Source organism: Haplochromis burtoni, unplaced genomic scaffold (genome assembly GCF_018398535.1).
Source record: "Haplochromis burtoni strain Fernald_Lab_line unplaced genomic scaffold, NCSU_Asbu1 Contig_92, whole genome shotgun sequence".
NCBI classification, from domain to species: Eukaryota; Metazoa; Chordata; class Actinopteri; order Cichliformes; family Cichlidae; genus Haplochromis; species Haplochromis burtoni.
Genome location: NW_024582453.1, coordinates 299,819 through 322,308, shown reverse-complemented (window position 1 = coordinate 322,308; position 22,490 = coordinate 299,819). Strand labels below are relative to the sequence as shown.

The 22,490-nt window shown below is 39.6% G+C and overlaps 2 protein-coding genes across 2 annotated transcripts in view; one reads left to right on the top strand and one right to left on the bottom strand.

The window, feature by feature from the left end:
* Window positions 1-4,061: 4,061 nt before the first annotated feature.
* On the top strand, window positions 4,062-9,388 carry rdh14b (retinol dehydrogenase 14b). Its single transcript, XM_005935402.3, has 2 exons — window positions 4,062-4,512; window positions 6,971-9,388. Exons 1-2 carry the CDS (start codon window positions 4,159-4,161, stop codon window positions 7,586-7,588), a joined length of 972 nt encoding a protein of 323 aa, XP_005935464.1. The 5' UTR covers window positions 4,062-4,158; the 3' UTR covers window positions 7,589-9,388.
* A 117-nt stretch (window positions 9,389-9,505) lies between these two features.
* Window positions 9,506-22,490, bottom strand: part of si:dkey-174m14.3 (uncharacterized protein LOC563117 homolog) — a 37,704-nt gene continuing 24,719 nt past the window's right edge. Inside the window, exons 4-7 of the mRNA XM_005935403.3 lie at window positions 21,285-21,351; window positions 19,530-19,637; window positions 17,474-17,554; window positions 9,506-11,987 (exon numbers count right to left, since the gene is read on the bottom strand). Of these exons, the coding sequence (XP_005935465.1) occupies window positions 10,575-11,987; window positions 17,474-17,554; window positions 19,530-19,637; window positions 21,285-21,351 (1,669 nt within the window). The 3' untranslated portion in view covers window positions 9,506-10,574. The remainder of the gene's footprint in view (window positions 11,988-17,473; window positions 17,555-19,529; window positions 19,638-21,284; window positions 21,352-22,490) is intronic.

Sequence of the window (22,490 nt, the reverse complement as noted above, 5' to 3'; positions counted from 1 at the left end):
CATGACTGTGTGCCCCTCCGTGTGGTTCCTCGTAAGGCCGTTCCTTAGTACTTCCCAGTTTAGTTTCATGTTATTTTGTATCGCTGTTATCTTTTGTCATCTTTTGTCAGCAATAAAGCTGTATTTTGAGTTCAGTCCTGTTTTCCCGTGAGTTTGCATTTGGGTCCTATTTCCTGCCTGCCACACAGCCAGATCATGACAAATAGAGGATGTTGTCACTACGTTCCTCAACTAAATTTTGTTTGTTGTGTCAGTCGATAAACTGAAAACTGAATCAGTTTTAGTGACTTCATGAGTTTTTAGTGACTATAGTATTTTGGATATTCTCAGGGAGCATTTAGGGCTTTTTAGGACTTGAGTTTCAAATTGGATATTACACAAGAAAATGTTCTTGTTCAAACCTTCCAGGCAGCTGAGACTTTTCGCTGTGTTGTTTGTTTTGCATGTACTTATGATTCTCTTCAGGTATTCTTGCTTCCTCCCAATGACATACGTGTAAATTCGTGATTCTAGATTGGCCATAGGATGTACATTTCTTGTCTGTCTCCCTGTGTCAGCGCTGTGAGAGACTGGAGACCTGTCCAGGGTGCTACAAGTGATCTGGGATCAGCTCCAGGTCCTTTGTGATTTGTCATTTTAAGAATGCTTTGATAAAAGTTAAACTTGCATAACACTCTGGGGACATAAAAAAAACCCTGCTATCTATAATATTTTAAGTTAATATGGTAAAGGAATATTATGAAATGTGTTTAGATTACTTTAAGTGTGAGTTGTGAGATGTGAGATGAAAACGTTGGAGGCTTGGAGGGAAAAGTGTAGTTTCTAAACGAGCAAATGAACAAACAGCTAATTTATTTTGTCTAGGACTACTAATGCACACTGTGAGTCATGTCTTTTAAGCAAGGGCAACAATTAGTCGGGTTGTTACGAAACATTTATTTCAAAAGAAAAGGTGAACAGATCACAAATAACAGGATGGTTTACCTGTGAGCAGTTGTTAAAAACACATTACAGAACTCAGCACTGTGAAACTCAGGGGCTTTTGTTTCAGACGCAGCCAGAAAGAGTGAAGCAATTGCCCCAAGTGTAATAGAAGAATAAAGAGAGGACAGATTTCTTGAGTTTAAATGATTCAATTTTTTTGGCCTTCAGCCGTTTGGACCATTACACTGAAGGTCACAAAAGCTGAATCATTTTGTCTGACAAAACTGCTCTTCTTATTATGGAGTACTAGAAAAAGCGTAAGCATTTTCTTAACATGTTACTGCTAAAATTTATATGCACATATGTTACAGTATGCAGTAAGTCCACCAATCAGAAATTATAAGTTACTCCAGCTATAACCGACAACCTCAACCGGTTACATGACAAATTCATTCCAAGAATCAAACCTCTTATAGGAGAAAAATGACACACAAAATACCTATTAACAGGTACAGTTATTGCTCACTGTGCTATGAGATAATCTACAGGAAAAAGTGAATAATCAACTGTGGTGTCATTTCCTCTATTACCGCAACTGCTATAAAGGAAGCGAGTCCTTTTGTATAACAGAATATGATCGATACATGGATGGATTATGAGTCAGCACCTCAACAAACAAATCAAAGCCCCAGGAGGATTATTTGTTATTGTCTGTTCCTGTTTGAGGTTATTTAGACTCTTCTTTTATGTCTTCAAACCAACAAGAAATATTAGAAGACATATTTTTCAACAAGAAATATGAAGCTCGAGCTCTCTTATCAGTCACTTTTTCTTGTTTTGCTCATATAGTTTCATCTAATGGTCGAAACATATTTCGCTGAAAATTTAATCCATCCATTTTTTTATGCTTAACCGATTCAAGGTAGGGAGGAGCTCATTCCAACTGTCAAAGGGCAAGAAAATTTAATCATAACAAGTAAAACTGAGGGGAAAAAAATAATTATGACATTGTTTACTGACAGGTTCAATGAAAAACACATTAACATTCCCAATAGCCATCACTTAAAAATGTTAGTTCGGTAGTTAGTCATTTCCCACTCCACTGAATATTAATGATACATGCAATTTCTAGGCAAAACAGTTTACTTTTATTTTCTGACCTTGCTGTCTGTCATTTGTGGAAAATGTGTGTGTTGACGTCAACTATGCAACACTTTGTTTTTCTGTAATTGTCCTTACAGAACAGTTTGTCGGCACAGCAGCATTATAAATTGTGTTTAATGAGCCAGAGCAAAAATGTAGAGCTCCAAAGAGAAAACAGAGTAGGAAGCAGGATAAATGTACCAACCACGACTTTGGCTTTGAGCTGTGCAGGGCCCAAAAGATGAAGTTCTGGGTGAGTAGTGTGTGTTTTTGTAAAGGATTGAAACATTGTTACCACTTATATACTGAAAATCTGCACTCATACTCTAATGTGTATTTGTGTTATATTAAGAAGCTGGTCAACTGGTAGAGTATGCTTGCTTGGTACGGTTTCAGTGAACGAAGTTATTTTGTAAGATTTTTAAATGGCTTCTGAGGCGTTATCTCTCTGTTTCTTGGACAGTTTCTGGAGGGATGACTGGCAGGCAGGCAAGATTCTGAAACAGCTGTTAGTGTAGCAGTGCAGGGACAGAGTTTGACGGGTCTCAGGTACGTTTTGCTGGCAGTATTCATGAATCTCCTCAGGAGAGTCTGGATCCAGGAAGAAAGGCTCAGGAAGTCGTTTTCAAACTGCAGACTGCAGACGGATAGACGGAGTTACTGTCCAGGAAAGGAGACTCTGACAAGGGAGGCCAGCAACAAACTCTGGCCCACAACCTTCTACCTGCGACTTAAAGATATAGGTTTCTCAAACAGAAAGAGAGAGAAAGGAAAGAATTAAGAAAAAACCTCCAGCCTGTCAGTATCATTATAGAAGTTTGTATTTGTACAAAATGGCCTGGGCACCCACACCAACTACAGGCCAACACAGAGCCAGTGCACAAAAAAGGGGCTTTCCTAAGGAGGCTGAGATCCTTCCATGCGTGCAGCAAAATTATGGAGATGTTTTGTCACTCTGCTGTGGCAAGGACAGTGGTCTTCTTGGGGTGCAGCATTGGAGCTGGTGACACTAAGAAACTGAATAAACAGAGCAGGAGACCTGGATCTTAAATTGTAATTGGCTGCAAACTGGACCCACCCATCGAAGCTGCGGTGGAGAGGAAGTAGCATCAGTCATCAGTTATCCATCACGGACAATCCTGACCACCACTGCACCTCTTACTGAACAGGCCCGGGTGGAAAATGTTTCTTTCCACCTCCACTAAGACATAAGTTGAAAATCTTTTACACCACATATGATCACCTACTATAATACAATATATATGTGAGGTGGAGAGTCATCTGCCAGATATGTTATTTTTGTATTACTTGTTATTTCATAATCATTTCAACTACTGGAACAAATACTACTACTGCTACTGATAATAATAATAATAATAATGGGAATATGGGAAAAATAAAATAGGTCTCATCTTGTCTGTGTAGATTTTTTGGCTTTTCATATAGCTCCATCTAGTGGCTGATACAGATATCGCGGTAAATGACATTATGAAAAACAAAAAGGTAAAGTATTATTTCTGACCCCTATAAGCTCAATTAAAAAGTAGTAGTCGATAGAAAACATCCTTAGAAAAAACTTTATATTTGTTTCGGTGAAAACAAACTGGTGTACAGTTTAGTTTGGCATATCGTGATTATATTGTTCCGTTACGAAAATAACCCGGAAGATATTTTATGGGACAGTTTGAAGTCGCTAATGTTGCTAACTTGGTTAGCGTGTGAACGGTTTCAGCCTACTCAATACGTTCAGTCGTGTGCTTGCTTTAAAAATACACCATATATATATATATATATATATATATGTGTATTTATATATATATATATAACCCTACCCACGATGCTCAGACTTGCGACGTTCCATCGCAGTTATATATATATATATATATAATATAATATATATATATATATATATTATATATAATATATATATACATAATTAATAATACTATATATATTTATATAATATAAAATTAATTATGTGTTGTTGGCTGACAGGCTGTGAAATCTTAAACTATAATCATTTCCGGGGTCATCTTTTACTGTCGATACATAACAGTTTCTCTCGCCGACTTGTCCCCCATCACAGCTTTTATGTCCGCTCCTCTGCTAATTGCCGCTGTTGTTGGCGGTGGGGTCCTGCTTCTTATGCGGCGTTTATTCCCCCGTCAGAAAGCCGTTAAGTTGCTCCGTTATTCAGGAGAAAATATGCGAGGCAAGACAGTCATCGTGACTGGGGCAAACAGCGGGATAGGGAAGGCCCTGGCCGGGGAGCTTTTGAAGCTCCGCGCCCGGGTCATTATGGCTTGCCGGGACCTGCGGAGCGCCGAGGAGGCAGCACAGGACATCAAGAAGCAAGCGGGACCAGAAAACGGGGAGGTGGTCATCAAACACCTGGACCTGGCTTCTCTTAGATCAATCCGAAATTTCTGTGAGGAGGTGACTCAGGTAAATGAGAACCCAAACAAAGCAAGAGAGTAGGTGTTTGTAGTTTATTTACCAGCTGTGGTGCACTTTGTTATTGAGCCCAACTCAGCAGAAAAAAAACAGAGCATTGTTCCAGGGGGACTGTCCTTGGTGCTGAAATTAAGTATTGGACCCCAAACCCATATTTGTTACAGATGCAAATAAACTATTGTCCAACAGGGGCCAGTCTAGAAATGTTGGTCTCCTGGCAGATGTTAAGAGTTAATATCCTATTTTATTGTAAGCTTCAGCAAAGACGATACTGTTTAACTGTAGCAGTGATCCTTGAAAGGCTTCAAGTATTTTGTTTATGTGGTCTGATATCACAGATTTTCATCAGGTGGCTTTACATTTCATACAACAAACAATACTCTGTGTGCTTAGACTATTGAGTCACAAATGAGAGTAAACACAGGAGAAGCCAAAAGCTTCCTATACATTGATTACTGTGCAAAATTTTGATCCACCACTCATTTTCTTATATTATGCCTCCAATGAGCCAGACATTTTTAAAGTGGCAATTCTCCTGGCTTTCTGAAGGTCTTTGAAAGTCTTTCCTTAGAGATTTGCCTTTTCACTCATTTTCAGTTCACTCTTTGTATCTGATCATTTTCAGAGCATTCATTCTAGCATAAAAAAAAGCACCTAACTCAAGAGATGAACCAGTGTTATTGCTACACATAATGGCACATACTGTCAGTCTTTCATAACAAAATTTAACATTTCTTCTCATTTTTAAAGTTTAATATACAACAATGCCAAAGATAACACAGTTTGACAGGCATAAAATAATATTACTGTACCAACAAGGTGATTGCCAAAGAGCTGTCTGTTGAAAACTTGGCATATCTCAGCAGTGTGTCCTTAAGAAATTTGAGGGAGCTGGACAAGTGGCGGGGAAAAGCGGTGGGCCCAAAAAAACTGTCTACAGCAGATAAAATAATGTACGTAAGAAATAGGAGAAAAAATCCAGGAAAGAACTGACACACTGCCAGTGCAGACTGGCCTCCTTAGAGTTCAGACCTCAACATTACTGCAAAGAACAGAACAAAAGGCAGCAAGCATCCAAAGAAGAGCTTCGAATGTGCATCAAGAATCCTGGTGAACTATTCCTGAAGACTACCTAAAGAAATGAGAAGAAAGCTAGCCTAAGAGAGCTCAGGCTGTGTTTAAGAATGAAGGTGGTCATACCAAATATTGACTTTCAAGCTTTTTAGGATTGTGAAAACTCAGTTTTTGCTCTATAAAACAGTGTTTTTCTATATATTATACACATTTTTCAATAAATCTCTTCACCAGAGCAAACTTTTAAGAAATAAAGGGTGGCTTGACACTTTTGCACAGTACTGTAATAGACACTCAAGATGGTAAATTCACAATGCTGTATTAGTTTGATGAAGAAAAATTGTAACCACAGGCTATTATAGCATACCATTCCATAATTAATATAATTAAATGATAAAGACATACAATCTAATACAATTCAGTATAGCCTCCGCTATTAGAAAGTTTTATCGTTTCTATTTTTTTCTGTAATTTAAAAGTTCATATTAAACTATGTTTCTTACAGAAGTTATAATTAAAGTTACGGATTAACTGTATTGTTATATAACACACTGAGATGCTTTGGGGCTTTATTTTTGTCCTTCCTTCTAGCATTCAGGTATAATGTCTTTATAAGTACACATCATAGTTTAAGTCAAAGAGGTTTAGGTGTAAAACATTACTTATATATTTAGGAATTTGGCAGATACCTCGTATAACCACTGGGTGTCTCAGGGAGATCTCTGCAACCCAGAATGTGCTGTACTTTAAGTTTTATTAAAATAGGTTTTATATTAATTAACTTAACCCTTTATTTACCACAGGCCTGCCGGTGGGCCCATTTCACAAGCATTCTTAACCATGACCATAACTCAGTTAACATTTGAGTTCGTGAAAAAATTCAGATGGTTTCTGAAAAATCTGAATTATTTTCTTTTTCATTTTGCAGCTGAAATTACAAATTAGGTCATTTAGCCTGTAGAAGTCGTACTCAACAAAGGGATGAAAAGTTTTTGGCTTTTCCCTTAAGAAGAATCACTAAGATTGTAATAAAAATATTTTGTAATGCTTTCTTTTTTGGAGTATGGGGTTATTTATTCAAGCATAAATTACATTTGTGTTTCTCAAGTGAGTGAAAATTGTCAGAAAAATGCATACTTTTTGTTAAATAAGATAATACAGAGTGATTGCCTTCATTACACTCAGACCAGCCCTGCTCATGTGCATTGTCACACCATAACCCCATTCTAAGTGAAGAAAAAACTTATTTAAGTTGTTTGGTTAAAATTTGATCTTTTGTTATGCATATGGACAATTAATGCCTCCGGATGCTGGAGAAGCTGTAATAAAACCTTAATTGGAGTCTTAAATGTTTCAAATGTATCTTTGTTGTCAGGAGGAATCCCAGGTTGATGTGCTCATCAACAACGCCGGTATTTACCAGTGTCCCTACACAAAGACAGACGAAGGTTTTGAGATGCAGCTCGGTGTGAATCACTTGGGTCACTTCCTCCTCACTCACCTGCTGCTGGACCTCCTGAAGGCTTCGGCCCCTAGCCGCATCGTGGTGGTTTCCTCTAAACTTTACAAATATGGCCACATCAACTTCGATGACCTGAACAGTGAAAATAACTACAATAAGGCCTTCTGCTACAGTCAGAGCAAACTGGCCAACCTTCTGTTCACGCTGGAGCTGGCCCATCGCCTCGAGGGGACGGGGGTCACAGTCAATGCTCTCACCCCGGGGATCGTGAGGACCAGGTTAGGCAGACACATCCAAATCCCCCTCCTGGCAAAGCCGCTGTTCTACCTTGCCTCGTTGGTCTTTTTCAAGAGTCCATTGGAGGGGGCCCAGACTCCTCTCTATCTGGCCTGCTCCCCAGAGGTGGAAGGAGTGTCGGGGAAGTGCTTTGCTAACTGCGAGGAGGAGGAGCTGTTACCCAAAGCTACAGATGAGGAGGCAGCCAAGAAACTGTGGGACATAAGCAGGAGGATGGTTGGACTCGCTGACTGAGCAGAGTCCAGCTCTGTGGATGGAGTTTGGGGAGTGGACTTAAGTGTTCTTGGACCTGATAGCTAATCTCTTGCAGCTCCACAGACACCATTCTACAAGCGTCCACTTGCAATAAATAAAAGAACTATTTCCATCCTGAGGATAAGAACATTAATTGAAGAGCATATTGTAGAGTGAAGTGCGATAGTGGTGTGTGTGCAAGAGTGCCACAATGCTTAGAGATTGTATAAAGATTTTAATTTTAAGGTGTGCCTATCAAAGTGATGTTTAAAAAAACAATGAAGCAGTGTTATGTGAAATAATCTGCTTACGTCTCAATAACCCTCCAGGTTTGCTTCTCCCCTAATTTTTAATAAGCTAAATAGCTTTCCAATTTCCACACCATTTAAGAAATCAGCTTGCACACAGCCGTAGCAGGGTTAAATAAGTGCATGTAAACAAACCCTCACTCCCTAGAAAGACTCAGTGGGGGGGGAAACATTTCCCTGTCTCTGATAAAAACATTTCATAGAAACAGATGTGAAAATTAACTCTAAACTTGATAATTTACTATATTCTGTAATGAATCTAATGCATAGATTACAGTTTTGTGTCTTGACCTAATCAGACAGGCATCCTCGGGTCAAAAGGAGCAAACTCTCAGGTGCATCGCCTCATAGAGTTCTTCAAAGCCACGCTGAGTTGTCACATTTTCCCATCAGTGCTTGTGCTCTGCAGCTCCTGGAGTGAAACGCGTATCTGTTTCAGGTTCAGCTGTGGTGTTGGAAAGCTAAATTTTTGCATGCTTTAGCATCTGCTTTGCTGTGCAGAGGAAGGCGAGGTGGTGGAGTGATAGCAGTTGATCTAGTTCCCTTCATCTTGATGTGTTTGAAGTGTAAATGCTTTCTGCTAGGACAGCAAGGTTAGCGATGCCGATCGGTGAGCTGCTGCGCTGCAACTCCCTCCTGCAGATGTATTGAGAGTCCTCTTACCTCATTGTTATTAGTTAAAGTTCAAAGGCATTTGAATAAATTCAAGAGCCTTTCCAGACCATTTACTCAATTGCTAAGTGTGCTAAATGAACCAGTTTTCAAATGATACCAAAGGGTATTTAGAGAAGGACCGCAAGTAATCATTTTCCCACCAGAATAATCAATTTTTCCCAGTTAATCGATCAAATGAAAACTATCCTTCATGATATTAACATGCCATCGTCTTCAAGGAAGAAATGTGGTCGGGGGAAAAAACCTGAATGATTGTGAAATCAAGATCGAAACACCAAAGCTGGACTTTGGAGATATGGAAAAAGGTGATGTGGTGTGATGAGTCTGGTGAGAGTGGTTATACTCTGGTGATTGACAAATCAGGACAAGAACAGACATGGATGAAGCACTTACCTTACAGGTCTGTGGGGGTAGTGTGTGAGGTTGCTTCAGTTGGTCAGGTTTAGGTTAGGCACCTATGTACCCAAAATACACATAATGAATACACTGAATGAGCTGGTTTGGCCATCAGTACTTTTCTTCCATGACCACGCCGGTAAATTCCAAGGTGACAATGTCAAGGTTTAATGGGGATCAAATTGAAAATCAGTCAAACTCTTTGTTTTTAGGTATTTTGTCCAATCCCTATTTATTTAGTGCTTGGCGTGGCACTTTTAATACATCAAAGGGGAGTATACCATGATATAATTTTCCTTAGTAGCTCTAAATTAGTTCGTTAGATATCACAGACACTCACAGAATATTATCCATTTCCTTTTCTGTAGTATTTTCTTGATGATGACTCCTGGGAAAACACAAATAAACTTCCTCTCTGTTCTGAATTTGTTGGCAAAAATCCTTCTCTACTAACCTATTTTTTGCAATTATTTTTTTCCCAACAGTGAAAAAGCAGAGCTACTTAGTGACTCAGCAATCTGAGTCTGAATAATGAAAGGTCTTCCACTCGTTCATTCAGTCAGCTGAACACTGCAGATCAGCAGACATGTAATTATCTTGAAACAACAACCGATCGCTATGCAACTGCGTGAAAGATATTAAAACATGATATCGCTTTTATTCAGCAGCATTTCAAATCCCCAAATGTGTACATTAAAGGCTGGGAGCTTGTATGTATAATTTGTGCTTTATTAGGCGAACAAAACAACCAAAATATATAAACATGCATCGTTGTGAAATAAACGGGGTTACAGTGGTTTGGTGGGGTGTGGGCATCCAAATCTGAGGTAGAAAGGGGACAGGAAACCTCTCTTGGGGGATATAGAAGAGCAAAAAAGAAAGCAATACTGACTGGTAAAACAGATCAAACGTTCCATCAATAACAATAAAACACTCCCATCAATACTGTCAAATCCATTTAACAGAAGGAAAAACAAAACAAATGTTTCTCATGGTTCGTTTAAGGTACTAATTTGTCTTTGTTTTTTCGCTTCCTTTCAACACTTGTATGTAAATCATCACAAGGCCATCGCTGTTGCAGCAGATTAAAAATAACGGCTGAAACAAATCTCTGTGCACGTCAAGGGGCAATTAAAATACCTCTCTCAGGGTTTTTAGAATAAAGCAGTGGAAGTTTTTTTTAATTTATTTACAAGTTCCAGATTACCAATAGGATTTTGCACTGTTTTTTAAATGTATCTCTTGCTAACAGCTACATACAAAATATATCACTCAATTTTAAGTTAGTATATATTTGTACATTTGTAGTTTAACACATACACATTCTCAAAAGTTTTAAGGACTCTGTGAGCTCCTCTTTGTCTGTTTCCCCACATCTGACCCCTAACTTGACTTACTGCCTTGAGAAATTTATAATGTAAACAATTGCCATCCACTGCCACGCCATCAGTGCTTTTAAATAATCAGCAATAGTTACATGTTCATGATACTGAAGAACTCCTGGCTTCTACTCAAGCCGTCAAAATGGCTGCACTACGAGAAGGTGCAGCTGAACAAACCAGGGCTCTGTGTCTACTATTGAAGATGCAACCTGATTGGAAAGTCCTTCAGTTCAGAAGTGTTCCATAAAGCTGCGCCTTAGTCAGACTGTCCTTCCTGGAAAGTCCCAGGGAGCCAAATTTTTGGTTGTACGGAGGAGGAGGGGGTGGGGCTGGTGGTGGCGACTGGCTCACCTGTGCAGGCACGCTGTGCATCTCCACTTGATAGTGCTGCAGTTCTGCGGCCATCTCCAGAGATCTCTGGTGGAGAGACTCGGTGGAGCTGTTGGGGCTGGGGTCTACATAATCAGTGCTCTGGCCTCCAGATGCGACATTTCCCTCCCTGTCTTTAGAGCTCCCTGAGTGGTACAAGCTGTGCTCTGACCCCTGACTGTCCTCAGCTCGGTACAGGTGAGCTTGGCTGTGAGCCTGGCGCAGCCCTGGGCTGCATTCGGGACTGGGGCTGGCAGCTGCCCACACTGGGTCCATGACATCCACTCCGTGGTGGTAGTAGTCAGCCCCTTCCTGGAAACTGCTGTAGAGCGGCCCAAGTCGAATCTTGGCAGGACGGACGGAGAAGTGCTGCTCCGAGAAGCTGTAAGGTGAGGCCCGTCCTGGGCTGCGGTAGGTGTGAGCACTTAAGTCCTCCACGCTAAGTTGTCTCCACCGACCAATCAGCTCCTCTTCCTCGGGGGCCAATGTGCTGCCTCTACGGCTGTCTCCATAGGCGACACTTGGGGAGGAGGACGGGGGGAGCGGCTCATAGGGCTCACTGAAACAGGAGGACATGGTACGGCTGTAGACGGGAGAGCTGCCATTCTGATGGTGGCTCAGCTCTGTCTGTTGGAAGGGATGAGCATTGGCAAAGCCCCGTGGACTGTCCCTCTCCCAGGATGAATCACTCTTTCTCTCATAGTCCCCTGCATCCCTCCATTCCATGTAGAGGGAGTGATGGTGGGGGGAAGAAGCTGCACTGCTGGGCGGTCCGTTGCCTTTGTCCTCAGATCCCCCACCACTAAAACTCGAGTAAGAACTGGAGGCTGCACCCAGTGGGGGAGGGAACTTAGCAAAGTGCTCCTGGGAGAAGCCAGCTCTCAACCCAACCGAACCTTCCTCTGGAGTACTGTCGGTGGAGTTCTGGGGCCCGTACAGGAGCTTCCTCTCGCCGTGAATATCCATGCTGGGCCTCCGCTCACGGTGACGGTCATCGGGGCAATACAGGGCTGTGTCACTGCTGTACAGGTCAGTTTTATAGGCTCCGCGTAGCCCCAAACGTTCTCCGGGACCCAAACTCTCCAAAATAAAGGCATGTTCCTGTGTTTGCGGGCTGGGGGAGCGGGAGGCCTGGCTGCTGCTGCAAGCCTCATCTGGCTTTTCAAGCACTTTGGCAATGAGAGAGGTCGGGACAGAGTCAGAGTAGGTGTGACAGAGGGGAGACTCCTCCAGGTGCATGGTCAGGCGTTCCTGGAAGTCAGCAGGCAGCTAAAAGTATCAGAGAAACAAGGGTAAAGCAGGGAAAATCGGTGAATGTTAGTTATAAATTATAGCAAAGACCTTATTCTATGTAGTGTAGGAACTGCTGTACACTACACTGTCAAACTCTCTCTCGAGTAATTAGTAGGTAAATCAGGGTGTTGACATTAAAGGCACCTTTAAACTGTGCAGCAGCAGCAATAATTTAAGTATATCACATGTCACACTGAGCATCGGGTTTTGAGGCATCTGCGTCAGACTGTACAACATCAGGCACCAGACTATTTGGATCGTGGAGTGAAAGTAGAGTCAAGTCATCAGCCTGTATCATCTGCATGTATCCAACGTTCCTCTTTATTCATTTTGTCTCGCACATTTTGATTGGTGTAAAATTATTTAGTTTTTTTTTTTAATGCATGGTCATTTGTTTTGTTCTATAGCTACTTTTTTCAATATGAAAACAGAACACAAGTGAATGTCTTTTTTATTCGTCCATTATATTTTTATTGAGACTAATATTTTGCAGGTGGATGCACACACAGACCAGCAAGCATGATTGACACCCTGATGCTGTCTCCAAAACTGAACCACAGATGGACGTTGACACTGCTTCCACAAACAACAGACATTAGATCAGATTATTGCAGTGAATCCATCTTTGTTTTGTGTTGGGTATTTTTAAAAACAGAAAATTAATCTGCCCATATGGAGAAGATATATATAAATCTTATAAAGTTTGTATCTGTCTTGTCTGAAACTTGTATGAAAAGCATACAAGAGTGAAAACAGATATAAGATCCCTTGAAAAATTATATACATGAAACTTGTATGTTTTGCATACTTCCTAAAACAATATATGAAAGTAATGAGAAAGTGGCCACTTTCATGAGTAAATCATATAAGCCTTATACGATTCACTATATGAAGCAAGCCAAATCTGATGCAAGTCTTTTATAAGTTTTTTCTTTTTCTTTTCCATATTGGTGGTTCCTAAATGGGCTAAATGAAAAAGAAGTTAGTCAGTAGTTTGAGTCATCATTTAGGGGTTTTTTTTGTCCTCATTCTTTCTACTGAGAATGCTTTGTTTACTTAGTTTTATTCTAATTTTTTCAAAAAAAAAAATTTTTTAAAATTCGAATTCACTAAGCGATAGTAAAACATCACTGCGCCCCCTCAAACACCAAACCAATTTCAGCCTAAATGGAGGGAATGCTAACGCATAAAGATAATCTTATTGGTGTATCCATCACCAGACGTTTCACATACAAAGAGATGAAAGAGGAACATTTATATATTTAATGCATCATTTCTAGGATTTACTCAGAGGTTAAAGTGAGCCAAAACTGTATCTTTGGTGCATATCTACATACGTTGTGGTTGATCTTGTTAAATTCTAGTGTTAGCTGATAACTTAGCCCCCTCTCATCTAAACATAGTCATGGAACGGTTCCTAAAAAGCAAGGCTTTAAAAACAAGGCTAATGAAATGTCCTATCTTTAGTATAGTATTCCATCAAATATTATTTCTTGGAATTTAAGCCCAAAGAGTCATGCTGATTGATTTCTTTCTGGTGACATGGCACTTCATTTCTTAAATAAGATATCTCAGAGATTAAATGTGTAGTCGGGATGTATGTGGCCTCCGACATAAAAGGAGTTTGACATCCTTGGTGTAAAGTCTTGTTTTTGTGTCAAATTAAATTTACAGTTTCATTTAATATGATACATGATGCTTTTATTTTTCCATTAATAAATGAAATCAAAATTTAAACACTGCATTTTGTATTTTTACTTGTTTAATGATCTGAAACATTTAAATCTGACAAACATGTTTTAAAAAAAGAAAAAAGAAGAGAAAGAAAGAGCAAACACTTCACAGCATTGTAGCGTTTTATCCAAGCTGCTCACAGGTTCTGTTATCCCTGCACAATGCAGTATGTGTGTCAGTATGTTAGATTGTACTTTAGGTGGTTTCTGAATACGATACAGCAACCTACACGTTCACATTTACCTGCCTTCACTGCATGAATTGTGTTCACAGCTGCAGGGGAAAAAGTGTAATCTTCAGTGTCACGACGAACCTCAACCAAAGAGAACAATATACCTGATTTTGAAGTGAGAATAAGTCGCTTTCCTGTTCTATTTCAAGCATTTCTTAAAAAAAAAAAAAAAGCCTCCAACCACTATCTCTACCTCTCCATAGCAACAAGCATTAAGCTAACTGCAGCACATCATCAACAGGAATCTAGTCAGTTTTTCCTAATTGGCAATGAGAAGGAAGCTAATTATAACTTTGTAGATAGAGAAAAGACAAACACTACAGAGAACATGAAAGAGACGGTTTATCATAGCACTTTTATTGCATCTCGGACAAAACTAAATGCCACTTAATTACTGTCCACACACTTTTTTCATTTGGGCTTGTTTTAAACAAGATCTCAATTAGCTTTTATGCGTCATTCAGAAATCCAAGCGTGATCATTTTACACCCTCTCTGTGATTGTTTTGCAGCAGAACAAACGACTAAAGCGCTTCTGTAGGCGCTGAAGAGCCACTGCACCTCTCAAAATGCTGCAGCGCCATTCATCAATACACTTTCGATTAGCTCACACCCACAGGACCAGCAGACGGGTGGACATACAGTGAGTGCATGTATAGCCTCTGACCCCTATTATGTTTGGCAATGTGCCTGCAGAACAGTTTTTCACTTTATGATAGACCCTTTACTGTTAACGGTGCCTATGTGCGTGTGTTAATGTGTATACCGTGCAAGTGTCGGGGATATTTTATGAGTCTTATGCAACCAAATGCAGTTTGCATTGATATTTCCATTCAGCCATATGCCTAAAACACGTGGACAGGCGTTCTTTAACCTCGTGGACGCTTGCCAGTTTCAAATCTACCCTTGTCACATGGGCGAGGCACAAGGCCCACGGCTGATGCAGCGGAAAGTGGCACCAAGCTGGGCTAGTGTTAAAACACTCATCAATACCCGCGTGCATTCTTTTCACAAGGAGCAGCAGGACACTATGATGAGGCTGCACCGTGCTCTCCATTTATATTTTGCCACATACAGTAGTTTTACCTCCTCTGTTGAGTGTCCTTCAGAATTGCTCACAATGTGCCTTAAAGTAGTTCCCATGCTGCTTACTTTTACGTGATTAACAAAACCGGTGCAGTGTGACCGCACTCTGGCTAAACTGCACACTGAGTGACCGGAACAGAAACACCAGTCTTTGTGCATGGAGTAGAGGTGTAGGTGTTATTGTCACAGTTTCAAGTCATGGAGGAAAACAGTCATCACCAAAACCTTAAAACATTACATCCAACACAAACCACAAAAACTAAGAGAACAAACACTGTTGCCCTCTCCTTTCTGGCTGCTTTCTGCATTTCCCCAGTCTATGTTTCCCTTTTTGTGGGGCTTGCTTTGTGTCCCCATTTCTGTTTACTTCCATCTTTCTGCCTTTTTCGATGCTTCTTGTTGACTTCAGCTGTGTCTTATTATCCCTCTATTATCCCTAACAAATTAACACAATTTTAAATAAGATGATAGCTTTTAACACTTTGGTGAAAATCCTTTCCGGACACTGACTGCCTGAAGTCTAGAACCCATGGACGTCACCAAGTACTCTGTGTCCTCTTTGAGATGCTCTATTAAGCCTTTTCTGCAGCCATCTTCAGTCACTGCTTGTTTGTACGTCTTTCTGCATTCAGTTTCATATTAAATAACTGAAAAGCATGTCCTGTTGGTTGAGATCAGATAACTGACTTGGCCACTGAAGAATATCTCTTTTATTTAACATGACAAATGCTTTGATTGCTTTTCCAGCATGCTTTGGGCCATTATCTATTTGCACTGTGAAGCACTGTCCAATCAGTTTTGGAGCATTTGGCTGAATCTGAGCAGAGAGTACAACCCTGCACACTGCAGAATTTATCCTGCTGTTTATATCAGCAGTCACGTCATCAGTACGCACTAGTGGCCCAGTTCCATAGACACAGGTTTGATTCTAGGTCTTTCTCATGATGTCTACCACCTCAAAAGGGTTTTTGATCAGCTGTTGTAAAGGTTTTCTTTTTCCTAATCATGGAAATAATTCTGTCATCATGCACTTTAGTTGTCTTCAGTGGTCTTTTAGGCTGGAAAGAGCCTTCATTCTCTTAAGTTACTGCTGACTCTCCAATAGGTCGAGTTCGATTCTTCAGCCTAATGATGGCCTCTGTCACTTGAATTGACACATTTTTGGGGCTCATATTGAGTAAAAAGCAAGTTCAGATGAAATAACACCTGGAATCAACTCCAGACCTTTTATCTACTTAATTGTCATGAATGAACAAGCAAATTAGTGTCATCTAGACATAAAACTAGATGCAGTTAATTGTCAAACTACTTATGAGCATATAAAACTGGACAATTATCCATAAAATGTGTCTAATACCTAAAAAAAAAAGCTAAAGCAATACTTTTGTTAAAGCCCTTGAATTAAAGCTGAAGGTCTGCACTTTATTCACATCTTGCTTGTTTGATTTAGCTTTCACTGTGGTGCTGTACAGAGGCAAAATTATAAGAATTCATTGTCATTGTCCAAATACTTATGGATCTGATTATATATGCTATTGCAACTTTTTATTGTCAGGCCTTCAAATGATCTGCATTTGAGAAAAAGCAGAAGTCAGTTATGTTTACTAAACTAAATATTTCTCACATGATATATGGTAAATGCACATCACTGTAGTTTGGATAGAAATAAGGTAAAAATCTGATTTGTTATAAAGGAAGATGTTAATGCTGATTTGCTATACTTAAAAGAAAAATTAGTAAATCAAGCTGTGGTTCATGTCCTTCAACACACAGTCACTGTGTATAGTATACATAGTTCTATAGTATATATCCAGATTGCTTCTAGCTAAAAAAGTCTTTTAAACTCAGAGCCATCGACTTTTTGAAAACTTGCCTCTTTCATCTCTCTCAGGTGAAGGTTATTTAAAGAAAAAAACCCATGAAGCTTTAATTCTTCACTTTCTGTCCTTCCTCCAGTGACCTACAGTACTCATCGCTTTGGGAAGACTTATCTTTTCTGGCTCACAAAGGGCAAGATGACCTTCATGTTACAGTCAAGACAGAAAATTTCTCTTCGCTCATCTCATGTCATCAGCTGAAAATTCAGCTTAGTGCTGCTCAAGATACACCTCATTCAGACCTCTCCTCCCCCTTAGCTTTTACCAAAGCTTTTTCTTTTACCTGGCTACCGCTGAACTGAAAAATTACAGATTTTTCTGTCTTTCTGGGTTCACATCAAATGTCAGCGCCTGAATGAGCGCCTGAAGCTCATACAGTTCTTAAGCTTGGTTGTATGCGACTTTTGTGAAGAAAGGCTACCAGGGATTAGACTGAGGCCTCACTAAAACTGAGGAACATATGCAAAATGCATTTTTACAAAGGATAAAGAGCACTGGAAAAATCAAGCCTGTAAAAGTGAGTGCACAGCTCACCTCTGAGAGTTGGGCCATGTAAAGAGACTTGTTGCACTGTAGAAGCTGAGCAGCCAGGTTACAGTCCTTTCTGTACATTTCCTGCAGAGGCACAAAATGGCCACAATCAAATGAAAGAACAGAGAATGAACATTAAAACTTTCATTGCCAGCTAAATTTCTGGTCTCTTTTGGATCAATACTGCTTAAACTCTATTCTCCCAAACCTACTTTCCTTCTTCAGAGACACAAAACTTCTTATTTAACTGCTTATTTGAAGTACTAAACATGCTTGGGAAAAAAACGACAATTTGCAAACACATTTGTACTGGTGTAAATGTACAAATTATATGGATCTTGCGTATGGGGGGGAACAAAATGACTCCGGAGCCCCTCCCCCCCTTTGAAATTACAACATTAAATTGTGCACACGCATAACAAGACGTAGAAAATTTTGGTTTTAAGTCCTCAGTGACAATCGCCTAAAGACTAGTTTGTGACCTCCAGGTTGCAAAGGTGAAATGTTCATTAACCACAGTTGGTGAGTAGTTTAATTGTGAAATCAGTTTCTAAAGTTCCAGTCACAAAGGCCTAAAGAATGGCCAACTGGTGACCAGGAAAAATTTGTTTTGCTTGAAGTGACTAGCTGTTGCTGACCAGACCAGCAAACCAGAAATGCGAACCTTCATTTTTAAAGTCAAAGTTGTTCCATAGTGCTGCAGCCAAGATGTTTGAAAAGGTACAACTTTTACTTAAAAGGTGAATGTTCACCTTTTATGGTTTGCAGTTCATTTTTCAAGTCTTACTACTGCCTGGTATGTAATGAGCAAGTGCTTGCAAACAAGTCAGCATCTTCCATGCAACTACAGGCAACCATAGCAAAATGCTAGCAATCAAAGCCCTTGGTAGCCAAAGTTCAGTCCAAAGATCTTGGCCATGCTAAATTATAAAGCTTTTGAGTTTACATTTAAGGATATGTGGAAAATTCTGATCAATCGCCACAGTACAAGAAATTCTCACAACTCTAATGCACACTGTACACCACCTCATGGCAATAGGAAATCAGCATTGTTTGAAAGCATTATCGGATGATCACGTTTTCATTGTGCGTTCCACACATGTAATGTCAAATATTATTAGTGGATGTAATCTAACACCAACTAGAGGCCACAGGCTGTTGTAAAAAAACTAGCTTGTCAAGGGATTAATACTGTCACGACTGCAAGAAAAGTGTCAACTGCAGCAACAGCAGCACATCTCCGTGTCCCCAAAGGTGTTAGGGCCCTATCATCACTCCTTGTAGCTTTAATTTTGCATGTTAGTTTTTGGTAGTTTATCTGCCATTTGTTCCTGGAGACAAAGAAATCTTCATTATATCACATCACTGAACTTAGTCTTCAGCTCTTTATTGCTGTTTCTTTTATCCTTTAGTCAGTGCAAAGTTGCAAGTTTATGCATTTACAGTAACACACCCAGTAACACACCAAACATTTTCTTCTTTATTATTTGTCAGACACAACACGTAGTTCTTGTCCCAGTTGTGCATAACTTATGTAGCCTAACAATGTCTCTGCTACAGAGAACATGGTAAAAAGTGTTGAGTTTCCGCAATGGGATACCTGAATGAATGAACCACTTCCTCTACAAATGCCATAATTCAAGAGCTAACTACCCCTAGTGACCAAATGTATAATAAAAACAAAATTTAAAAAAACCCAACAACTTTTAACTTATCCATTTATGTTCCCGCTGCCTATAAATCAAAGTTAGATCCTACCGGTCATATTTTTTTATATGTATAATGGAACAGTAAAATCATGAGTCCATTTTGAACTTTAATGCAACAAGGTCATCTTACTACTGAGCTTGCATGTCTTACTCACAAGTTTGTCCAATAATCTGAGAATTTGCAGCTCCTTTCTGGTGCTCCAGTTTGCATATCATAGTGTCACTGGGCAAGACTATGAAAACCCCAAACAGAATGTATGGAAGCACCTATTTTCTATTTGCCTCAAACAATAACTTCATACTCATCGTCTGGCTCTGCAGAGTTGAATGCTGGGCACTGCTTTACTTACATTGTCTTCTTGAAGCTTCTCGATGGTGAGCTTTGCCTCCATCAGGTGGTTGTTGAGGACGATGATCTCTCTGCTCAGAGCACGCTTTTCATCATCGTGGTGCTGTGACTGACAATGACAGAGCAGGGATTTAAAGATTACTTTAAAGTACTTTCCTCTGTGTAATTCTTTCTTGTGTGTTTTTTAGGAATGAAATTTATAGAATTTATAGAATAGATTGTTTATAAGAGACCTTTCAGACTAACTTTTAAAATTGATTCTTGCATGTTTTTAATTCAAATATGAACATAAATAGAAAATTTTTGATAGATCTTTCTAATTTTCTTTTGAGATCTAGGTCGTCAGTACTGTTTATATTGGCAACTGTATATGTATATTTCACCTAACTCTTTTGGGTTTTGGTGCCCGTTGTAAGTGCTTTCTGTTCTGAGTGTTGCTGTTTTAATTCCCTTTTACTTTATCTTGTTTAGTTTTACTTTTCATGGTTGCCCTCTTGATTGTCTTCAGCTGTCTTTAGTTCCCCTTCTATTTCCACCTCACATGTATATATTCCCAGAGTGTTCCTTTGTCCTTTGTTGTGTTGTCCATGTAACTCAGTAGCTTTTCTTTGTGTTTCTGGATATTTTCATTTGGACGTTTTAGATTAAATGCTTGCTTTGGTTTCTACTTCTCTCCTGCATCCTATTTTTGGGCTGTCACACCTAATCCATATTGCTTACAGCTGAATATGACAGCAGCCTATTACATACTTATTTCTTAGCTACTGTTGATGAATGGGAAACTTTAATGTCAGTAAACTGAGCTTCCATATAGTTAAATAATTTTTTATTGCATTTTTTTAAAAGCAAAGTTTCTGTTAGCTTCATCACCTGTCAGTAAAATGTATTTTGGCCAAGAGCTTTGGGTTTGTGGAAGCTGTAATTAAAATGCCTGAGCGTACAGTAGTTCCGCCTCTTTGAAAAGTTTAACAGACTCAAACTATATCACAGTGTTTATCAGTCTTGTAATTACGTTCTCTGTAGTTGTGCAGGGCCAAGGGGTCAGATGGGTTTGCGGCACCTCAGGAGTAAACAAGCTTTACTATTACAGAGAGACTTACTCAGCACCTTTCTCACCCTTGTGGAGGGTGTACGTGAAATGAATCAATAACAGCTGATGAGAACACTTCAAAAAAAAAAAGAAAAAAAAAGAGGCTACCAGCCTTTATTTTAAAAATCACCAATTTTCTTTACACAAAAAGCTGGGTGACCTTCAGCTCTTTATTACCTGTACTTGGTATCTCACATTGTCATCAAAATGATGGCGACAGCAATGATTATTATCTTGTGCTGTAACAAACCCATTCGACGAGCATTTTCAGCTGTCTATTCAACAGCGAAGACACCTGATGGTCATACAGTGTTCTCCGGCAGACTAGTTAATTGTATCTTTCCACCAGCAAAAAAAAAAAGCAATGTCTGACAAATGAAGTGAGGTGCAGAGCACTGAGGAACAATGGGTTTGCTATCACTCTGCTGTTGGAAGGAGGACAGCCAATTGTAATAAGCCATAATTAACGTCAGTGGTACCAACAGAAGGGCATTCATATTCAAACAAGCTCACCAAGTGCTCTGTATCATCTCTAAATCTCAAGGCTTTCCTACTTGCTTCTTTTCTGTCTACAAATACTGCAAATAGTTGACCGCAAACCTGAGAGCTTATTGTACAATATGTACACAGGGTTTAAAACACACAGACACCTGTTAAGATACTCACATTTCTGTGGATCTTCTCCTCCAGATCCTGGTTGATCCTCTGCAGTGCTGAGTAGCTACTTTGTATTCTAAGTGACACAATAAACAACAGCGCTCACTTGCAGGTAATAGATTGAACATAAACAGTAGCAGCCGAAGACTTCTGCAACTGGAAATAAGCAGATTGGCAGGCTCAGCAGTGCACTGCACAATTCAAAGCTGAATAACACGTCATATGTCTCGTAATAGAGGGATTTTTTTCCCCCACAAGGCATGGTAACATATATGGAAAGATTTTGGGCACCAGTAATAAATATTGAGCCGCAGCTCCACTATGGCTGACAGAGGACCCCAGCCTGAGGATGTCAACGTAATTAAAATGAAGGGGAAAAGGTGACGTTTTGATTATATTTTATAATTACACCTCTCGGGGTTTCTAAAAAGTGCCTCAAATATAAAAATGCAACTCCTTTTTTCATTTTAATACTAGTAAATGCAAGGTTTATGTCATGAAACAAATTATTATTATCTTTGTTTTAAATCTGTCTAATCACCACCAAAGCAGATACTGTGATTAGTTTTGGGAATTGGTTTTGAGTCAGCGCCATAATTGCTTTTTGTTGTTTTTGTTTTTTAGTGAGTGATATCAGCACCGTCACCGATCTGATGGTTCTTGGTGGAAATCTAAATAGACAGATGTACCGAGATGAGGTGCTCTAACCTGTACACTGCGCAGAGTATCAGTAGTATATCCAGTCACTTCGTTGGCCAGCATTTAGTCCCAGTATGGCTCCTGTTGAGGATGCCTGAGACACGCCGTGTTGACGTGATCATCAGAAACAGCTACAACCAATGACCACTGCACAACGGCAGCTTTCACCCATCCAGGAATTGGACAGCAATTCCTCAACAGCAGACTCAGACACTTGTGTGGCCTTTCACACTTACATCATGTCCAGAGGAAACCATGCACTCTATCTTGTATATGCACATACTAAAGTGTCGGACTATAAAATCTATGAAATCTATTTAAAACACAAACTGGTATTTGTTTTTGATACCACAAGTAAAAACTTGTGTAAACAGCAGGTGAAGATAACAGAAAAAATTACTTTCCAGGAGGTAATTTAAAATGATACAGTATTGTGAGTTACCCAGATAAGAAACACTGCACTGCAGCACTGCATAATTTGCTGATCTCTCAAACACTTGTGGTACAATTGACTTG